The 14,393-nt window shown below is 46.2% G+C and overlaps 1 protein-coding gene across 1 annotated transcript in view; it reads right to left on the bottom strand.

The window, feature by feature from the left end:
• The window catches only part of VOPP1 (VOPP1 WW domain binding protein), a 111,280-nt gene extending 99,793 nt beyond the window's left edge, over positions 1-11,487 (bottom strand). Inside the window, exon 1 of the mRNA XM_047095892.1 lies at positions 11,287-11,487. Within this exon, the coding sequence (XP_046951848.1) occupies positions 11,287-11,340 (54 nt within the window). The 5' untranslated portion in view covers positions 11,341-11,487. The remainder of the gene's footprint in view (positions 1-11,286) is intronic.
• Between the last annotated feature and the right edge of the window lie 2,906 nt (positions 11,488-14,393).

The following is a 14,393-nucleotide window of genomic DNA, read 5'->3' on the forward strand; positions in this document are numbered from 1 at the left end:
CGGGGCTTGAACTCATGGACCGTGAGATCATGACCTGAGCTGAAGTCGGCCGCTCAACCGACTGAGCCACCCAGGCGCCCCGGCAAAGATTTTTTTTAATATGACACCAAGAGAAGAGCACAGGCAACAAAAGCAAAAGTAAACAAGGGGGACTATGTCTAACTAAAAAAAAAAACAAAAAAAACAAAAACAAAACTTCTGTGCAGCAAAGGAAACAATAACCTGAAAAGGCAACCTATGGGATGGCAGAAAATAGTTGCAAACCATATTATCTGATAAGAGGTTAATAGGTAAAATATACAAGGAAATCATACAATTCAATAGCAAAGAAGCAAGTAACCCAATTGAAACATAGGCAAAGTACCTGAATAGATATTTTTCCAAAGAAGACATACTAATGGCCAACAGGTAAATGAAAAAAGGCTCAATATCACTAATCTTCAGGGAAAGGCAAATCAAAACCACAATGAGATGTCATCTTAAACCTGTTAGGATGGCTAGTATCAAAAAACACAATAGATAACAACTGTTGGCAAGTATGTGAAGTAAAGGAAGCTGCGGGGTGCCTGCATGGCTCAGTCGGTTAGGCGTCTGACTTTGGCTCAGGTCATGATCTCACAGTCCTGTGGGTTCGAGCCCCATGTTGGACTCTGTGCTGACAGCTCGGAGCCTGGAGCTTGCTTCGGATTCTGTGTCTCTCTCTCTCTGACTCTTCCCAGCTCATGCTCTGTCTCGCTCTCTCTCTCTGTCTCTCTCAAAAAAAAAAAAAAAAAAAAACTTAAAAAAAAAGAGAACGGCTGTACACTCTTGGTGGGAATATAAATTGGTACACCCATTAGGGAAAATGCTAGGGAGCTTCCTCAAAACTTTAAAGAAGAGAACTGCTATGTGATCCAGTGATCTCGCTTCTGGGTATATATCCAAAAGAAATAAAATCACTGTTTTGGAAAGATGTCTGAACCCTCATGTTCATTGCAGCATTAGTCACAATAGCTAAGGAAACAACCAAAGTGTCAATGCATGAATGTATCTTTGCAAAGTTATATGGAAAAAATATAACATTATCCCTGCTTTAAAAAGAAAGGGATTCGGCCATTTTCACAACATGAATGAACCTGGAGGACAGTATACTAATTGAAATAAGCCAGACACGTGAAAAAATATGACAGTATTCCATTTATATATGGAATCTTAAAAAATCAAACTCATGAAACCAGAGAATAGAACAGTAGTCATCAAGATGGGAGAAGAGGAACATGAGGAAATATTATTCAAAGGGTACAAATACTCAGGGCAGGATGAATAAGGTCTGGACGGCCACGGTACAGCATGGTGACTACAGTTAATGAAACCGTATTGTAGACATGAAATTTGCTGAGAGAGTTGATCTGAAGTGTTCTCACCACACATACATAAAGGATAATTATGTGAGGTGACGGATACGTTAATTAGCTTGACGGTAGTAATGTTGTCACAATGCATACATATATCGAAATATCACATCATACACCTTAAACACATAAAACTTATTTGGCAAGTGTACCTTAGTAAAGCTGGAAACAAAAGGGAATAAAGAAAAGAGAGATAAAGAAAAGAGAATAAAGATAAAACTTACAAGTATCAGTTTTAAGAACCAGTTTTTGACACATACTAAGCAAACTAGTAACTGTTAGTTATCACATCATCACCAGCATCTTATCTATTTGTCTATTTATTTTTATTTTCAAGTTTTTATTTAAATTCCAGTTGGTTAACATACAGTGTAATCTTAGTTGCAAGAGTACACTTCAGTGATTCATCACTTACATATCACACCTAATGCTCATCAAAACAAGTGCCCTCCTTAATGCCCATCACCCATCTAACCCATGCTCCCATTCAACTCCCCTCCAGCAGCCCTCACTTTGTTCTCTATAAGTAAGGAGGCTGTTCCATGGTTTGCCCTCTTTCTTCCATGTGTTCATCTGTTTTGTTTCTTAATTCCACATGAGTGAAATCATATGGGATTTGTCTTTGACTTATTTTGCTTAGCATAATACATTCTAATTCCATCCACTTCATTGCAAATGGCAAGATTTCACTTTTCTTGATGGCTGAGTAATATTCCATTGTATCTGTCTGTGTGTATTTGTATGTGTTTGTGTGTATGTACATAGATATACATCCGTATCTTCTTTACCCATTCATGAGTCGATGGACTTGTGGGCTCTTTCCATAATTTAGCTATTATTCATAATGCTGCTATTAACATTGGGGTGCATGTATCCCTTCAAATCAGTATTTTGTGTCCTTTGGATAAATACCTAGTAGTGTAATTGGTACATCATAGGGTAATTCTATTTTTAACTTTTTGAGGAACCACCATACTGTTTTTCAGAGTGGCTGTACCAGTTTGCATTCCCACCAACAGGGTAAGTGGGTTTCCCTTTCTCTGCATCCTCACCAATATCTGTTGTTACCTGTGCTGTTAATTTGAGCCATTCTGACAGGTATGTGGTGATACCTAAATGTAGTTTGTTTTGTTTTGTTTTGTTTTGTTGTTTTTAAATAGGCTCCACACCCACCATGAAACCCAGCATGGAGCTAAAACTCACCACCCTGAGATCAAGAGCTGAGCTAAGATCAAGAGTCAGATTGTTTTGTCTGTGCTATCAGCTAGGGCCTGCTTTGGATCCTATGCCCCCCCTCTGCCCCTCCCCCACTTATTCCCTCTCTTTCTCTCTATCTCTCTCAAAAAATGAATAAACTTCGAAGAGTTAAAAGAAAGAAACATTCGTTCTAAATCTCAACCATGGATGCTCTGTGATGCACAGGTATACAGCTTCCAAGTGGTCCTTCCCACAACAGCTCTCTTAGACCTTTGCCATTGCTTCAAGTTCAGACCCTTTCCAACTCACCCCCATGGCTTACTTTAATAAAAACCAAAACAATACAAAGAAAAAAAAAAGGTGTCTCGCCACAGTTGCCCCAACCTATTTCCACTAAACCTAAAATATATCTGCACCTTCCCTCCAACCCACCTCCTCATTTCCCAACTCAAACCACATTCTCTCCCCTGAGGCTAACATCTATATCCAACTCCTGTTTCCATTCCTCCCTCCATCTGCTAAGCTTTTCTGCACCAAGGTCCTCTAGGTTAAGGTCTAAGAGGTTCACACACCACAAAGAGGCCATTAAAATACCTGAGCTAGGAGGTCCTCAATGTGGTTTGCCCAGGTCTGGCACTTAACTCATACCTGAGGGAACAGTCAGCATCGTCTTCCCAGACATCAGTCACCTGAGCATCTACAAGTATGGTGGGAGTTCAAATGGCAAAGGAAGAGAGGAGGGAAACAACCAGAGATCATGTGGTACTTTCAGGGACCTGCAGCATCCAGGTTAGTCGCTGACTAAAGAATGCCAAGTCTTCATCCCCTCAGAGCCACTGTGCATCTGTTAAGAAATAAAGATGCCAGAGGGCCTGCCTAGAGACAAGTTCACAATCTGTTGATCCAGCCTACACAAAGAGTTAAGGTTCAAGTGGGGGACTTTTCCATGGCCTCCCACAACACTAAGGCACTTCTCCTTTTACAAGTCAATCAACTGAGTCAAGGAGAGCTTCAGTAATTTCCTCAAAGACTCCCAGCCAAGGCACACAAAGTGGAGATTCTATAACACATGGTCATGTCATCATCTGCTAACATCCATATGTTCACTTCCCCTCAAAATCCATAGATTGGAATCCTAATGCCTGATGTGATGGTATTAGCGGGTGGGGCCTCTGGAAGGTGATTAGATAACAAGGCCCTCATGAATGGGATTAGTGCTCTTATAAAAGAGACGCCACAGAGACCCCTTGCTCCTTCTACCAAGTGAGGACACAGCCAGAAGGTGTTTGGCTATGAATCAGGAAGATGGCCCTCATAGGACTCAACCATGCTGGGGCCTTGATCTTAGACTTCCCGGCCTTCAGAGCCATAAGAAAGAAATTTCTGTGTTCGATTTTGTTAGAGCAGGCCGAATGGACTGAGACACCACCCAAACAGATGTTGACAAGTTTAACAAGATGAGATAAAGAATGTTAATGTGAGTTGAATTACAATAAATATATAGACCTCAATTTCAGTCTTAAAAAATATAAATTATAGTATACATCTCCACAACTGTTGTGAGGACTTGTGGGTTATCAGGAGCCCTTGTCAAAAAGATTTCAATGTCACTGAAAACTCAATGTGAATCTCTTGGCTTATCTTATCTGCATATGACAAGGTCCACAGGAGGGTTCTGATAGAGCCAGTCAGATCATGCCTATAGAACAGAGTGTCCTGAATGTTCAAATAAGACATAATGGGAAGACATAGGAGGCAAGCCAAAGGCTTCATGGCAAAATATACTTACCACTGAACTCATTCTTTCTTAGCAGTGCACCAACAACCCAGCCCACTTAACTAAAGCAGCTCTGGAATCAATCTTTGATGACAGGATCATAGGAAAGTACAACACAAATACCACACAAATGGACAGCAAAATGATCTCGCAGATCTCACAAAGATGCAGTACCTAATGAAGCCTATGAAAGGGACAAAGAATCTGGCAGTTTAGCCACAATAATGACCCAACAGATGCTCAAAGGAGAATGGTAGGAATAAAAAACACCAAGAGAAGCTAGAAGTGTACGTTGTGGGTGGAGGGTTGGTTACTAGAGCAAATAATTTTGGAAAAAAAAAGAAAAAAATTTACTATGATCATTCCTCTGACTTTCAATGTCAAGTGAAGACTTGAATATTATTCATCACATATTTTTGTCACAAAAATTAATCTCTTCCCCCACCTCTAAAATTCTAAAATTGTAAAAAATTCTAAAATTCTAAAAATGAATACTTAGATAAAATTCATTTATTTTAATTTTTTTTTATTTTAGAGAGAAAGAGATTGCACAAGCAAGGGAGAGGGGAAGAGGGAAAGACAGAGAGAATCTTAAGCAGGCTCCATGTGGAGCCTGAGGCAGGGCTCGATCTCAGGACCCTGGGATCCTGACCTGAGCCAAAATCAAGAGTCAGATGCTCAACTGACTGAGTCACCCAAGCACCCCTAACTTATTTTTATAATTTGGACTTTGTTTTTCCCCCACTATTAACTACAAAATTCTGGTCCTTAAGTGGATTTACTTTGGGGGCACCTGGCTGTATCAGTCAGTTAAGTATCGGACTTCGGTTCAGGTCATGATCTCACGGTCCGTTGAGTTCGCGCCCTGCATCAGGCTCTGTGCTGACAACTCAGAGTCTGCAGCCTTCTTTGGATTCCTGTCTCTCTCTTCTCTCTGCTCCTCCCCTGCTCATGCTCCATCTCTGTCTCTCTCTCAAAAGTAAACATTATTATTTTTTTAAAAAAACACTGGATTTGAGTGGACTTTTCCTAGGACCAACTATTTTCACAGTTTGACAGACTTTTCAAAGGGCAGCTGTGAGGACCATGAGAGGACTCAAAAGCACATCCTGGGAGAAATGACAGAAGGAAATGAACCTTGAGAAGAACACACTGGGGACTATAATAAGCTGTGTTCAAATGCTGAGGGGCTGACATTGTGATTCTATTTCTTCTGAAAAGCCCAAGAATGCAGAACTAGAGCCAGGTTAAAAATAATGTAGACATTTCTCCTCAATATAACAGAAAACTTTAACAATTAAGTTGCCCAAAAAGTGGATGCATTGTTTCCATTACTGCAGGTGTCCAAATAGGTTACAGCTAAGGAAGTACAGGTTAGTACAGCACTCCACGCTTCAGAGTCCACAGCTAATCAATGACCTTCCGCTCTCCTACCTTACACCTATTCGGTTCCTTCACCCAAGGTCATTACTCAAGGATCTATTAACTCATTCAAATATTTACTGAGTCCTACTCTGTGGCAGGTACTATTCTAGGAGCTAGAGATATTTCAGTCAACAAAATGGAGAAAACCTTTGCCCCTCTAAAGTTAATTGCATCAGATTTTGAAAGTAACAGATACACAGGAAGGAGGGAATTGGTCTGAGCAAGGGGTCTGGAAGGAGAATGGGTTGGAATTTTACATAGGGTAATCAAGATAGGCTTCCTGAGGGTGGCATTTGAGAGGCCTCATCAACAGGAGATGATTAACGTGAATTCTAGAAACATTACTTGTCATCCCATGGCTAGATAATCAAGTGACCACTAGCCAAATCAATAGACTTCTAGAGTCGCTTCCCCCCAGCTGGCCTTATAGCTGTGCACAAGCCAAAAGAAAACAAGGGCCAGTTAGAGCCCCAAGTCTGGTCCCAAGGCCCCTGGCCCTCCTCACATACCTGGAGACAGGTTTTCCCTGCTTCAGAACAAGGCCTTACCACTAGGTTCAACTGCCATCCACCAGCTCGCAGCCACCTATGGAGCTTCCAGCGATAACAAACTCCCTACAGTCCTCTTTTTCATTGAAATCCCATGTTGCCCAGATTGCCACTCTACAGAGTGGCCAGTTGCCACTCTACAGAGTGGGAGGGCTGAAAAGGTTTATTTCAGAGAATTGGCATCCAAGGGCTGCCACAATTGTTGGCATGCCAGGGCACAAGAAGTATTTGGCAAAAAAACAAAAACACACTTAAACATGACTTGGTTCTAATTTCTAGACTCCCAGACATCAAAATACACAGAACTTTAGGAAACTACTTAGTAATCCTCTTATTTTCCTTAGTTTCAAAAAACAACATTCACTTTCCAAAACTCTCTGGAAGTTTCAAGCCTAAGAAGGGTTGTCCTTTTGTGGGAACAACTTTCAAACACATGGGAGCCTCACTTAAAGGCTTCCAGTTTGGGATCCAGGGCAGAATTAGAAAGATACTAATGCCACTCCCTTCAGGAAAGTAACCCAGTAGTTGGGGCGCCTGGATAGCTCTGTTGGTTAAGCCAGCCTCTGACTTCAGCTCAGGTCATGACCTCATGGTTCGTGGGTTCAAGACCCCTGTCAGGCTCTGTGCTAACAGCTCAGAGCCTGGAGCCTGCTTCAGATGCTGTGTGTCTATCTCTCCATCACTGGCCCTCCCCCACTGGCTTTCTCTCTCTTCCTGTCTCTCACTCTCTCTCCCAAAAATGAACATTAAAAAAACAGCTAACAGGGCAGAGCCTGTTTGGGATTCTCTATCTCCCTCTCTCTCTGCACTAACCCTGCTCACAGGCACACACATTCTCTCTCTCTCTGTCTCTCAAAACAAATAAAAAAGCCTAAAATAATAATAATAATAATAATAATAATAATATAACCCAGTAGAGTTCATTACTCATCCAGTGAATGAATGGATGTGACAGAATACCTAGCACCTACCCTGGGGAAAGTTATATTAATTTTTCAAGTTTCTTAAATGTTTATTAATTTTTGAGAGAGAGAGAGAGAGAGTGAGTGAGAGAGAGAGAGAGAGAGAGAGAGAGAAACCCAGTGGAGGAGGGGCAGAGAGGGAGAGAGACACACACAAAATCTGAAAGCAGACTCCAGGTTCTGAGCTGTCGGCACAGAGCCCAGCACAGGGCTGGAAATCAGGAACCACGAGATCATGACCTGAGCCCAAGTCAGAAGCTAAACCCACTGAGCCACCCAGGCGCCCCGGGAAGTTTCCATTCAGGAGTCCACTCCATCCATCCACGCCCATTTCCGCAAGGCCAAAGCCCTTACAACACATACCAACGGGAAGGATGCTATACAAGTGTCCACAACCTGTCCTCTGTCTTCCAAAGAGGCTGCCCTGACAATATCTAGAAAAGAGGGCGCTCTGATCAAAAGCCCCACGGATAAAGGTCATGACTGCATACCCTTAGGGCCTGATGACTCCCCAGGTTCCCCTTGCAGCGCACTTTGTCCCATTGGAAACGTCGTGGCTTTGGGTTCCAAGGTGCCCTGCAGCTGAGTGCAGGCCACCGGGAACAACCTCACCACAGCTACCTACCCTACCTACCAGGAGACAGCTTCGCACCCTTCACCCTTCCTGCAGGCACTGTGCTCAGGGTCTCAGTCAAGCCAGGGCGCAGGACACAAGCAGAGAACGTTAGCATTTGAGGATGCAGAAACGGCTTTGGGGTTCCCCTACTGGGGGACCACGTTCACGACCTGGGTGCCTGCGATGTTGGCGACTGGCACAGAGGGCAACGGGGAGTGTGGACCGCGTGAAATGAAGGCCCTCAGCCGCTTCTTGTGCAATTCAGAGGGAGAACTCTGAGTTCACCCCAAAGCAAAGGTCACTTCAGTCACCAGCTCCCAAGAAGCCTCCCTGCGGAAGGGATGGTGCCATCAACAGCCTGTTCCTCCTTCCAGCCCGGGCTGGGCTTCAGGGGGAGCACAGCACCGGGGGGGGGGGGTCCTAGGAAGGTCCCACTGACCCATGCCCCCCGCTGTGCCACCACACTCACTAAGAGCCCCACATGTCACTCTCCAAAGTCTCTCAGGCTGGATGTGAAATCATAGGGTTCCCCACAGAAAGCGTGACTCAGTCCCCAGAGCCTATTTTGCTGGATTCCCCGCTTCAGGGGACATGCACGTCTCCAAGCCCACCTCTGCTCGCAGGACATGCACGCTACATGCAAATGCTTTCCCTGCCTCTCCACAGACAGCAGTGGGAAAGCCAGCGGCGCAGCACGCTCATGTGGAGCCCGACTGCCTGGCTTCATGCCTCGAGTCTTCCCGTTTCACAGCAGTGACCCCAGGCACACATTCTTTCACATCTTCCATTGGAAATACTAATGGGGACGAGAGTCCTTGCCGAGGTACTCTGTGTCAACAGCCAAGATCTCTAATGTGCTCAGAACAGTGCCTGGAACAGGCTAAGCGCTCTACCAAGGTGGGATAAGACCAACGAAAACAAAAATGCATAGGCAGTCCTCTCGTGGCCAGCACCTAAGGGAACTGCTGGGGATGGTGAGGCAGGGGAGGGATCCCTTCCTTCCCCCGACGGTGCCCGGCTCCCCCTCCCTCCTCAGGACTTCCCGCTGGCAAAAAGAAAACCTCCCTGCCTGATTCTGGGTGGTGCCAGCTAGGAACACAGTGCCAGAACAGAGTGCTGCAGGGAGGGCCACAATGGAAGAACCACCTTATCCCAGGGGGTGCAGGATCCACTGCTCCACAAGTACCATGAAACCAGTGCAAGCAGAACAAAGAAACAAAGGCCACGAACCAGGCCAGGCTGCAGTGGACTGTGAGAGGCCGCCAAAGATCTCCCTGGATACTTTGATGTGCTTCAGGTCAAGAGACTCTGCCTCCTCACATATATGGCAACCGGGACAGCACGTTTATGGAGGCGGTTCAAGACTTGAAAAGCATCAAAGGTACTCTGACAACAACCAATTTTAGATGAAATTCAGAGCAACTAATTTAAGAAGAAAATGTCTCAGATATCTAGCTCATGTATCAAATTCCATGCGATGGGTTGTGCAAAATATAATAATAATGGTAATAATGAAAATAATGATATTAAAGATAATAATCTCCTTAATTCCTGACAGAGACAACTCACCCCTCGGGGACAAAATAGATGCTTAGGAGCCTCAGCTGCTGAAAGTGGCCTACACCACACCATCTTACTGAAAACATAAAGTACCAGTCAGACTGATATGTAAGTTTGGGAAAGCCTCAGTTCTTAGACTTTTGCTTTTGGTAAGGTCACGGTGCTGCCTTCAGGATGTTTTCAGTCTTTGAGACAGGATTGGAAAACTCTGTTGAAATGAGAAATTCCAATGCAAGAAAACAGTGTCTTTGGAAAGAACTGGGTCCCTAACGTGGTCAGGACTCCATACAGGACATGGCACCGCAGACACTTACATAGACGCACAAACACAAACGCCAACAACCTGACAGAGGTGGAACCCATGCAATGAAAGAGCGTTTGCTCAAGACCTCATTTCCAAAGGAGGCTGAGAGACGAGCACTGCCTGCTCAAGTACACATGCACTGGTTTCTAGGGACCTGGTGGGCTCTGAGTCACTTCTCCCTCTTGCTGCCTGGTGAGTCCCAGAGGAGATGTGATTCCTAAGGTCTGAAACTCTTGAAACACGGAACGAATGCAAGACAGGAGGTGCTCTACGGAAACATGAAGCACCACGCCCAACGGATAGGAAGAACAAAACCCACAAGTCTGCCTGGAACAAGGAGCTTTTCCATCCACCTTCCTCGCCAGAGTGCAAAGAAGACGTTCCCACCCAACATGTCCCAAAAAGATGACTTTGAACTCCATCCACAACACCCAGTTCTCTTCAGCACACATCTCCAAGTAGGAAAGAGTCTGGACCACCCTCTAAAACACAGAAGCACCACTTATTCCTGGCCCATTTGCTCAGAGTTCATTGAGTGAATGCAAATTGCCTTCAGAAATGAAGAGCTCAACAGGGAGTTGCACTTCCCCTATCCAGACTCCTACCCCAGAGTCCCATTGACTCCCAAGATAGAGGACCCCCTTTAGCCAAAAGCGGGGTGGGATCTCCCCCTCCCCATCAGAGGGTGCAACTCCGCCACCAGGGGCGGGGCGGGGCTGGGCGGGGCAGGGCAGCGGGTGTGGAGGAGGGAGGCAGGAGGCCTGTGTTCACCTGCTGCTTCCACTCTCAACCCCTTCAACACAGTCCCTGGCTGGCCTCCAGCAACTCAGGCCCACCACCCTGACTCTCCCTGGAATGTTTCTCTGGAATCTGAGGTCCCTGTGCTTCATTTTCACAGGCAGGAATGTTTCCTCCTGCTCTTGGCTGCGACTTCCCTGGCCCTGCCTTGACGTTTTCCCTCAACCGCAGGTCTGCGTGTTCGCACCTCCACCCTCCAACCCACTGCACACAGCGGGCCTGACTCTGCGCCTGCGCAGCTCCTGGACCACCGCCCCCCCCCCACCCCTGGAGCCTAACCCCCCACTGGATCTGGGGCCCTCCTCCTGGAGGGAAAGGGCAGGGTGGGATGGCTACAATGCATAAAGGTCACTCCTGAGTCCTCCAGACCACCAGAGAAAGGAGAGCAACAAGAACCCCTGAGCATGAGGGAGGGGAGGTGGGGTAGGGCAGGCGGGGTCGGGTGGGAATGGAAGGGGAAGACAGAGAGGGGCAGGCGGAAACCCTGATGGGACCTTGTTACCAGGATCCCTACATACTCAGCCCTGGGACTTATGAAGGTACTGGAGGGAGGCTGTGGTTCTCAGCCCCTGGACCTTTAGGGTTCTCACAGATGGTCTTCTGGGGCATCTGGGCATCGCACCGCGCTCAGCCCCTGGCAGTGGTTGCGCTCCACGAGCCTATCCAAGAGGTGCCCCCGTGTAGCGCGGCCCCCACCTCAGCCCCTACCTCCAGGAGCAGCCCGAGCAGCAGGGCCGCCACCCTCCGGGGCTGGCGGCTCATGGCTCCGAGTCCTCTCTGGGTGTGTCCCGCTACCAGGTCGCAGGCGCCAGTCAGCAGCACGTCCCCCGTGAGACGGTCAAGAGGGCAGAGAGGGCGTTAGTTCCCAGCAAGCCAGGGGTGGGGGGAGGTGGGGTCTCCGTGCGGCTTGAGGTCGCAGAACCAGTACACGGAGCACTTACAGCTCAGCCCTCTCTGCGCTCCGCCCCCGGCCTGGAAGCAACCGCGCCCGCGTGCGCGCGCGCGCGCGCGCGCGCGCGCGCGCGCGAGCACGCTCCTGGCACGCCCTCTTTGGCACGCACTCGTAGGCACAGGGATCCAAGCACAGGCAGGGGACACAGCTTTAGCCTGGAGACTGCATCAGGTTCTGTCTCTCCCTCTCTCTCTGCCCCTCCCCCATTCGCGTTCTGTCTCTCTCAAAAATAAATAAACATTAAGAAAAATTAAAAACAAAAAAGGTGAAACTTTGCGATGCTTTCCTCCTAGCCTGGTATCTCTCCTGTGTGTCCTCTACCTGGTTCTAGATGATGGCTGGTTGCTTCCAGGAATTGGTAATAGGGTAAGGGCTGGCTGGCCAGGCTGTTTCCCCGAGGAAAGACCATGAGAGCGCACAAATTTCTGAAAAAGTAACAAGGTGAAGACAACTCTAGTACAAAACTCTCAAGGAGGATGTGACTGGCAGTTGCAAGAAATTCTCTGATCTGTTGTTTGGGACAGGACTAGACATGCCCCAGGCCTGCTCAGCTGCCCCTGATGAGGGAAGATCCCAGAACCTGGGCTTTTGGGTTGTCACAGGAAGCAAATACACGAGCGACTGGGCTCGACCTGGAGTCCCCTGTGCAAAGCTCATCTCTCCTCACATGGATCTGCCTGAATGATGGACATGGATTTCATTTGTTCCACCAATATGTGTCTACACCTTCTTTCCAGTTGAGTACTCTTGTGGTCCTTGGGGATAATAGCAGTGAACAAAACTACATGGTAGCTTACCCTCTAGTTTGAAGTGTAGACTTCAATCCAGTGAGGGAGGGGTAATGGATAATTAGAATAAAGAAAGAAAGGTATGTGAAGTTGTACGTGGCCAGGAAGAAAAATAAATTGCATGACACATTTAGGAGGTATGGCAGATGTCACTGGGAATAGGAGAGGCAGGCCAGGCCTCTATGGCAAATTGTCAGCAGCAGAGACCTAAAGGGAGGCAGGACAACTGAATGGCACTATTAAGTGAAGGCCCTAAGTTACCAGCAGCCAGGGCCCAGGGAACTTTCAAACAGGATCAGTGCAGTGAGGCCCTGTGCTCCTCTCTACATGTGGTAGAACTTGAATTCAAAGACAAAATAGGACCCGCAATCTGTGGCAATTATTTGCTCAGGAAACCAACCTGTTATCTACAATGGCCAGGCCACTATCTCGAAGTCAGACTGGCAGAAGCTTGTATACATTGTGTCCCCACTTTCAATTTAGAATCAACTGGAGAAAGCCACTTATACTCCCCTAATCCATCCCATAGTATGGCCCACCTCTAGTTACCTCACCTACAGTTTCTCCATGACAACAGCCTCCACTTAAGTCGGGGCATCCTAGAAGCCTTCCCTTTTTTTCTGCCTTGAAGCTTTCCTATTCCTCTGCCTGACTTGGAGTCTCTGCCAAATACGAGAGATCGCGGCAGACTCCCTTGCTGTCCCAAGTACCGAGTCCATAGCTTTTGCCTGTTCTCATGTGCTTAGTCTTTGTTGATTTCCCTTGAAGACTGGAGGAGTCATTCCTTATAGAAATAAGAGTGGAATTACTCCTGGCCTTGCCACACCTTCCCTATTTTCAGCTAATTTCCACTTTTGAGCAAACAGACGGCAGCACGAGAATCTAAGGTCTATGCCGGGGTGACCACCTAAAGGTCCTTACTTGTCGACTTTGTAAGGAGGCTAGTCTGTTACTGAGGTGAGGATGTTGGAGTAAAGGAAAGGGGAGGGGCTGACTCAGAAAACCACTCAAAACCCCAGAGTGGGTGTGGAGATTATTATGATCTAAAGACATAGGAGATTCAACAGAAGAATCTTCTCAGAGCTTCTCTGATGTGACTCAAAGCAGCAACTGCTGGAAAGGCCAGTCTACTGAGTGTGTCTACTCATGGGTAGAAGATTGAGAATAAATCTATCATAAATCCCCTCTCTGGGAACGTTTCATGGCCATGAAAAATTATGAAAAGAACACTCACTCCCACAGAAACAAAACTCTTCCTACCTCAACCAAAACACCAGAAACAACAAGTGTTTGTGAGGATATAGAGAAAAAGGAACCCTCGTGCACTGTTGATGGGAATGCAAATGGGTGGAGCCACTGTGGAAAAGAACATGGAGGTCCTTCAAGAAATTGAAATAGAATTACCCTACAATGCAGGAATCACACCACTGGGTATTTACCCCAAAAATGCAAAAGCACTAATTCAAAGGGATACATGCACCCCTATGTTTATTGCAGTGTTATTTATAAGAGCTAAGATACGGAAGCAGTCCAAGTATCCACAGACAGGTGAATGGATAAAGAAAAGTGGTATATGTAAAATGGAATATTACTTAGCTATAAAAAGAATGAAATACTGCCATTTGCAACAACATGGATAGAGATATAGAGAGTATAATGCTGAGCAAAATAAGTCAGTCAGAGAAAGACAAATACCGTATCATCTCACTTCTGTGGAATTTAAGGAAAAAACAAATAAACAAAGGAAAAAAAGAGAAAGAAACAAACCAACCAAGAACAGACCCTTAACAATAGAGAATGAACTGATGTTTACCAGAGGGGAAGTGTGTGTGGGAGGGGGTATGGTTGGAATAGGTGATGGAGATTACAGAATACACTTATCATGATGAAAAGAAAAAACTTTCTTATCTCCCATGTGTTCTCCTAAAATTCCACTGCCCTGTTATTTTTTTAAATGTTTGTTTATTTTTGAGAGTGAGAGAGACAGAGCGTAAAGTGGGGAGGGCAGAGAGAGACAGAGACAAAGAATCCAAAGCAGGCTCCAGGCTCAGGCTCACGAACCGTGAGATCATGAC

This window comes from Lynx rufus, unplaced genomic scaffold (assembly GCF_022079265.1).
Source record: "Lynx rufus isolate CCGP_SWC_20201006 ecotype Redwood Valley unplaced genomic scaffold, mLynRuf1.p SCAF_4, whole genome shotgun sequence".
Lineage (NCBI taxonomy): Eukaryota > Metazoa > Chordata > Mammalia > Carnivora > Felidae > Lynx > Lynx rufus.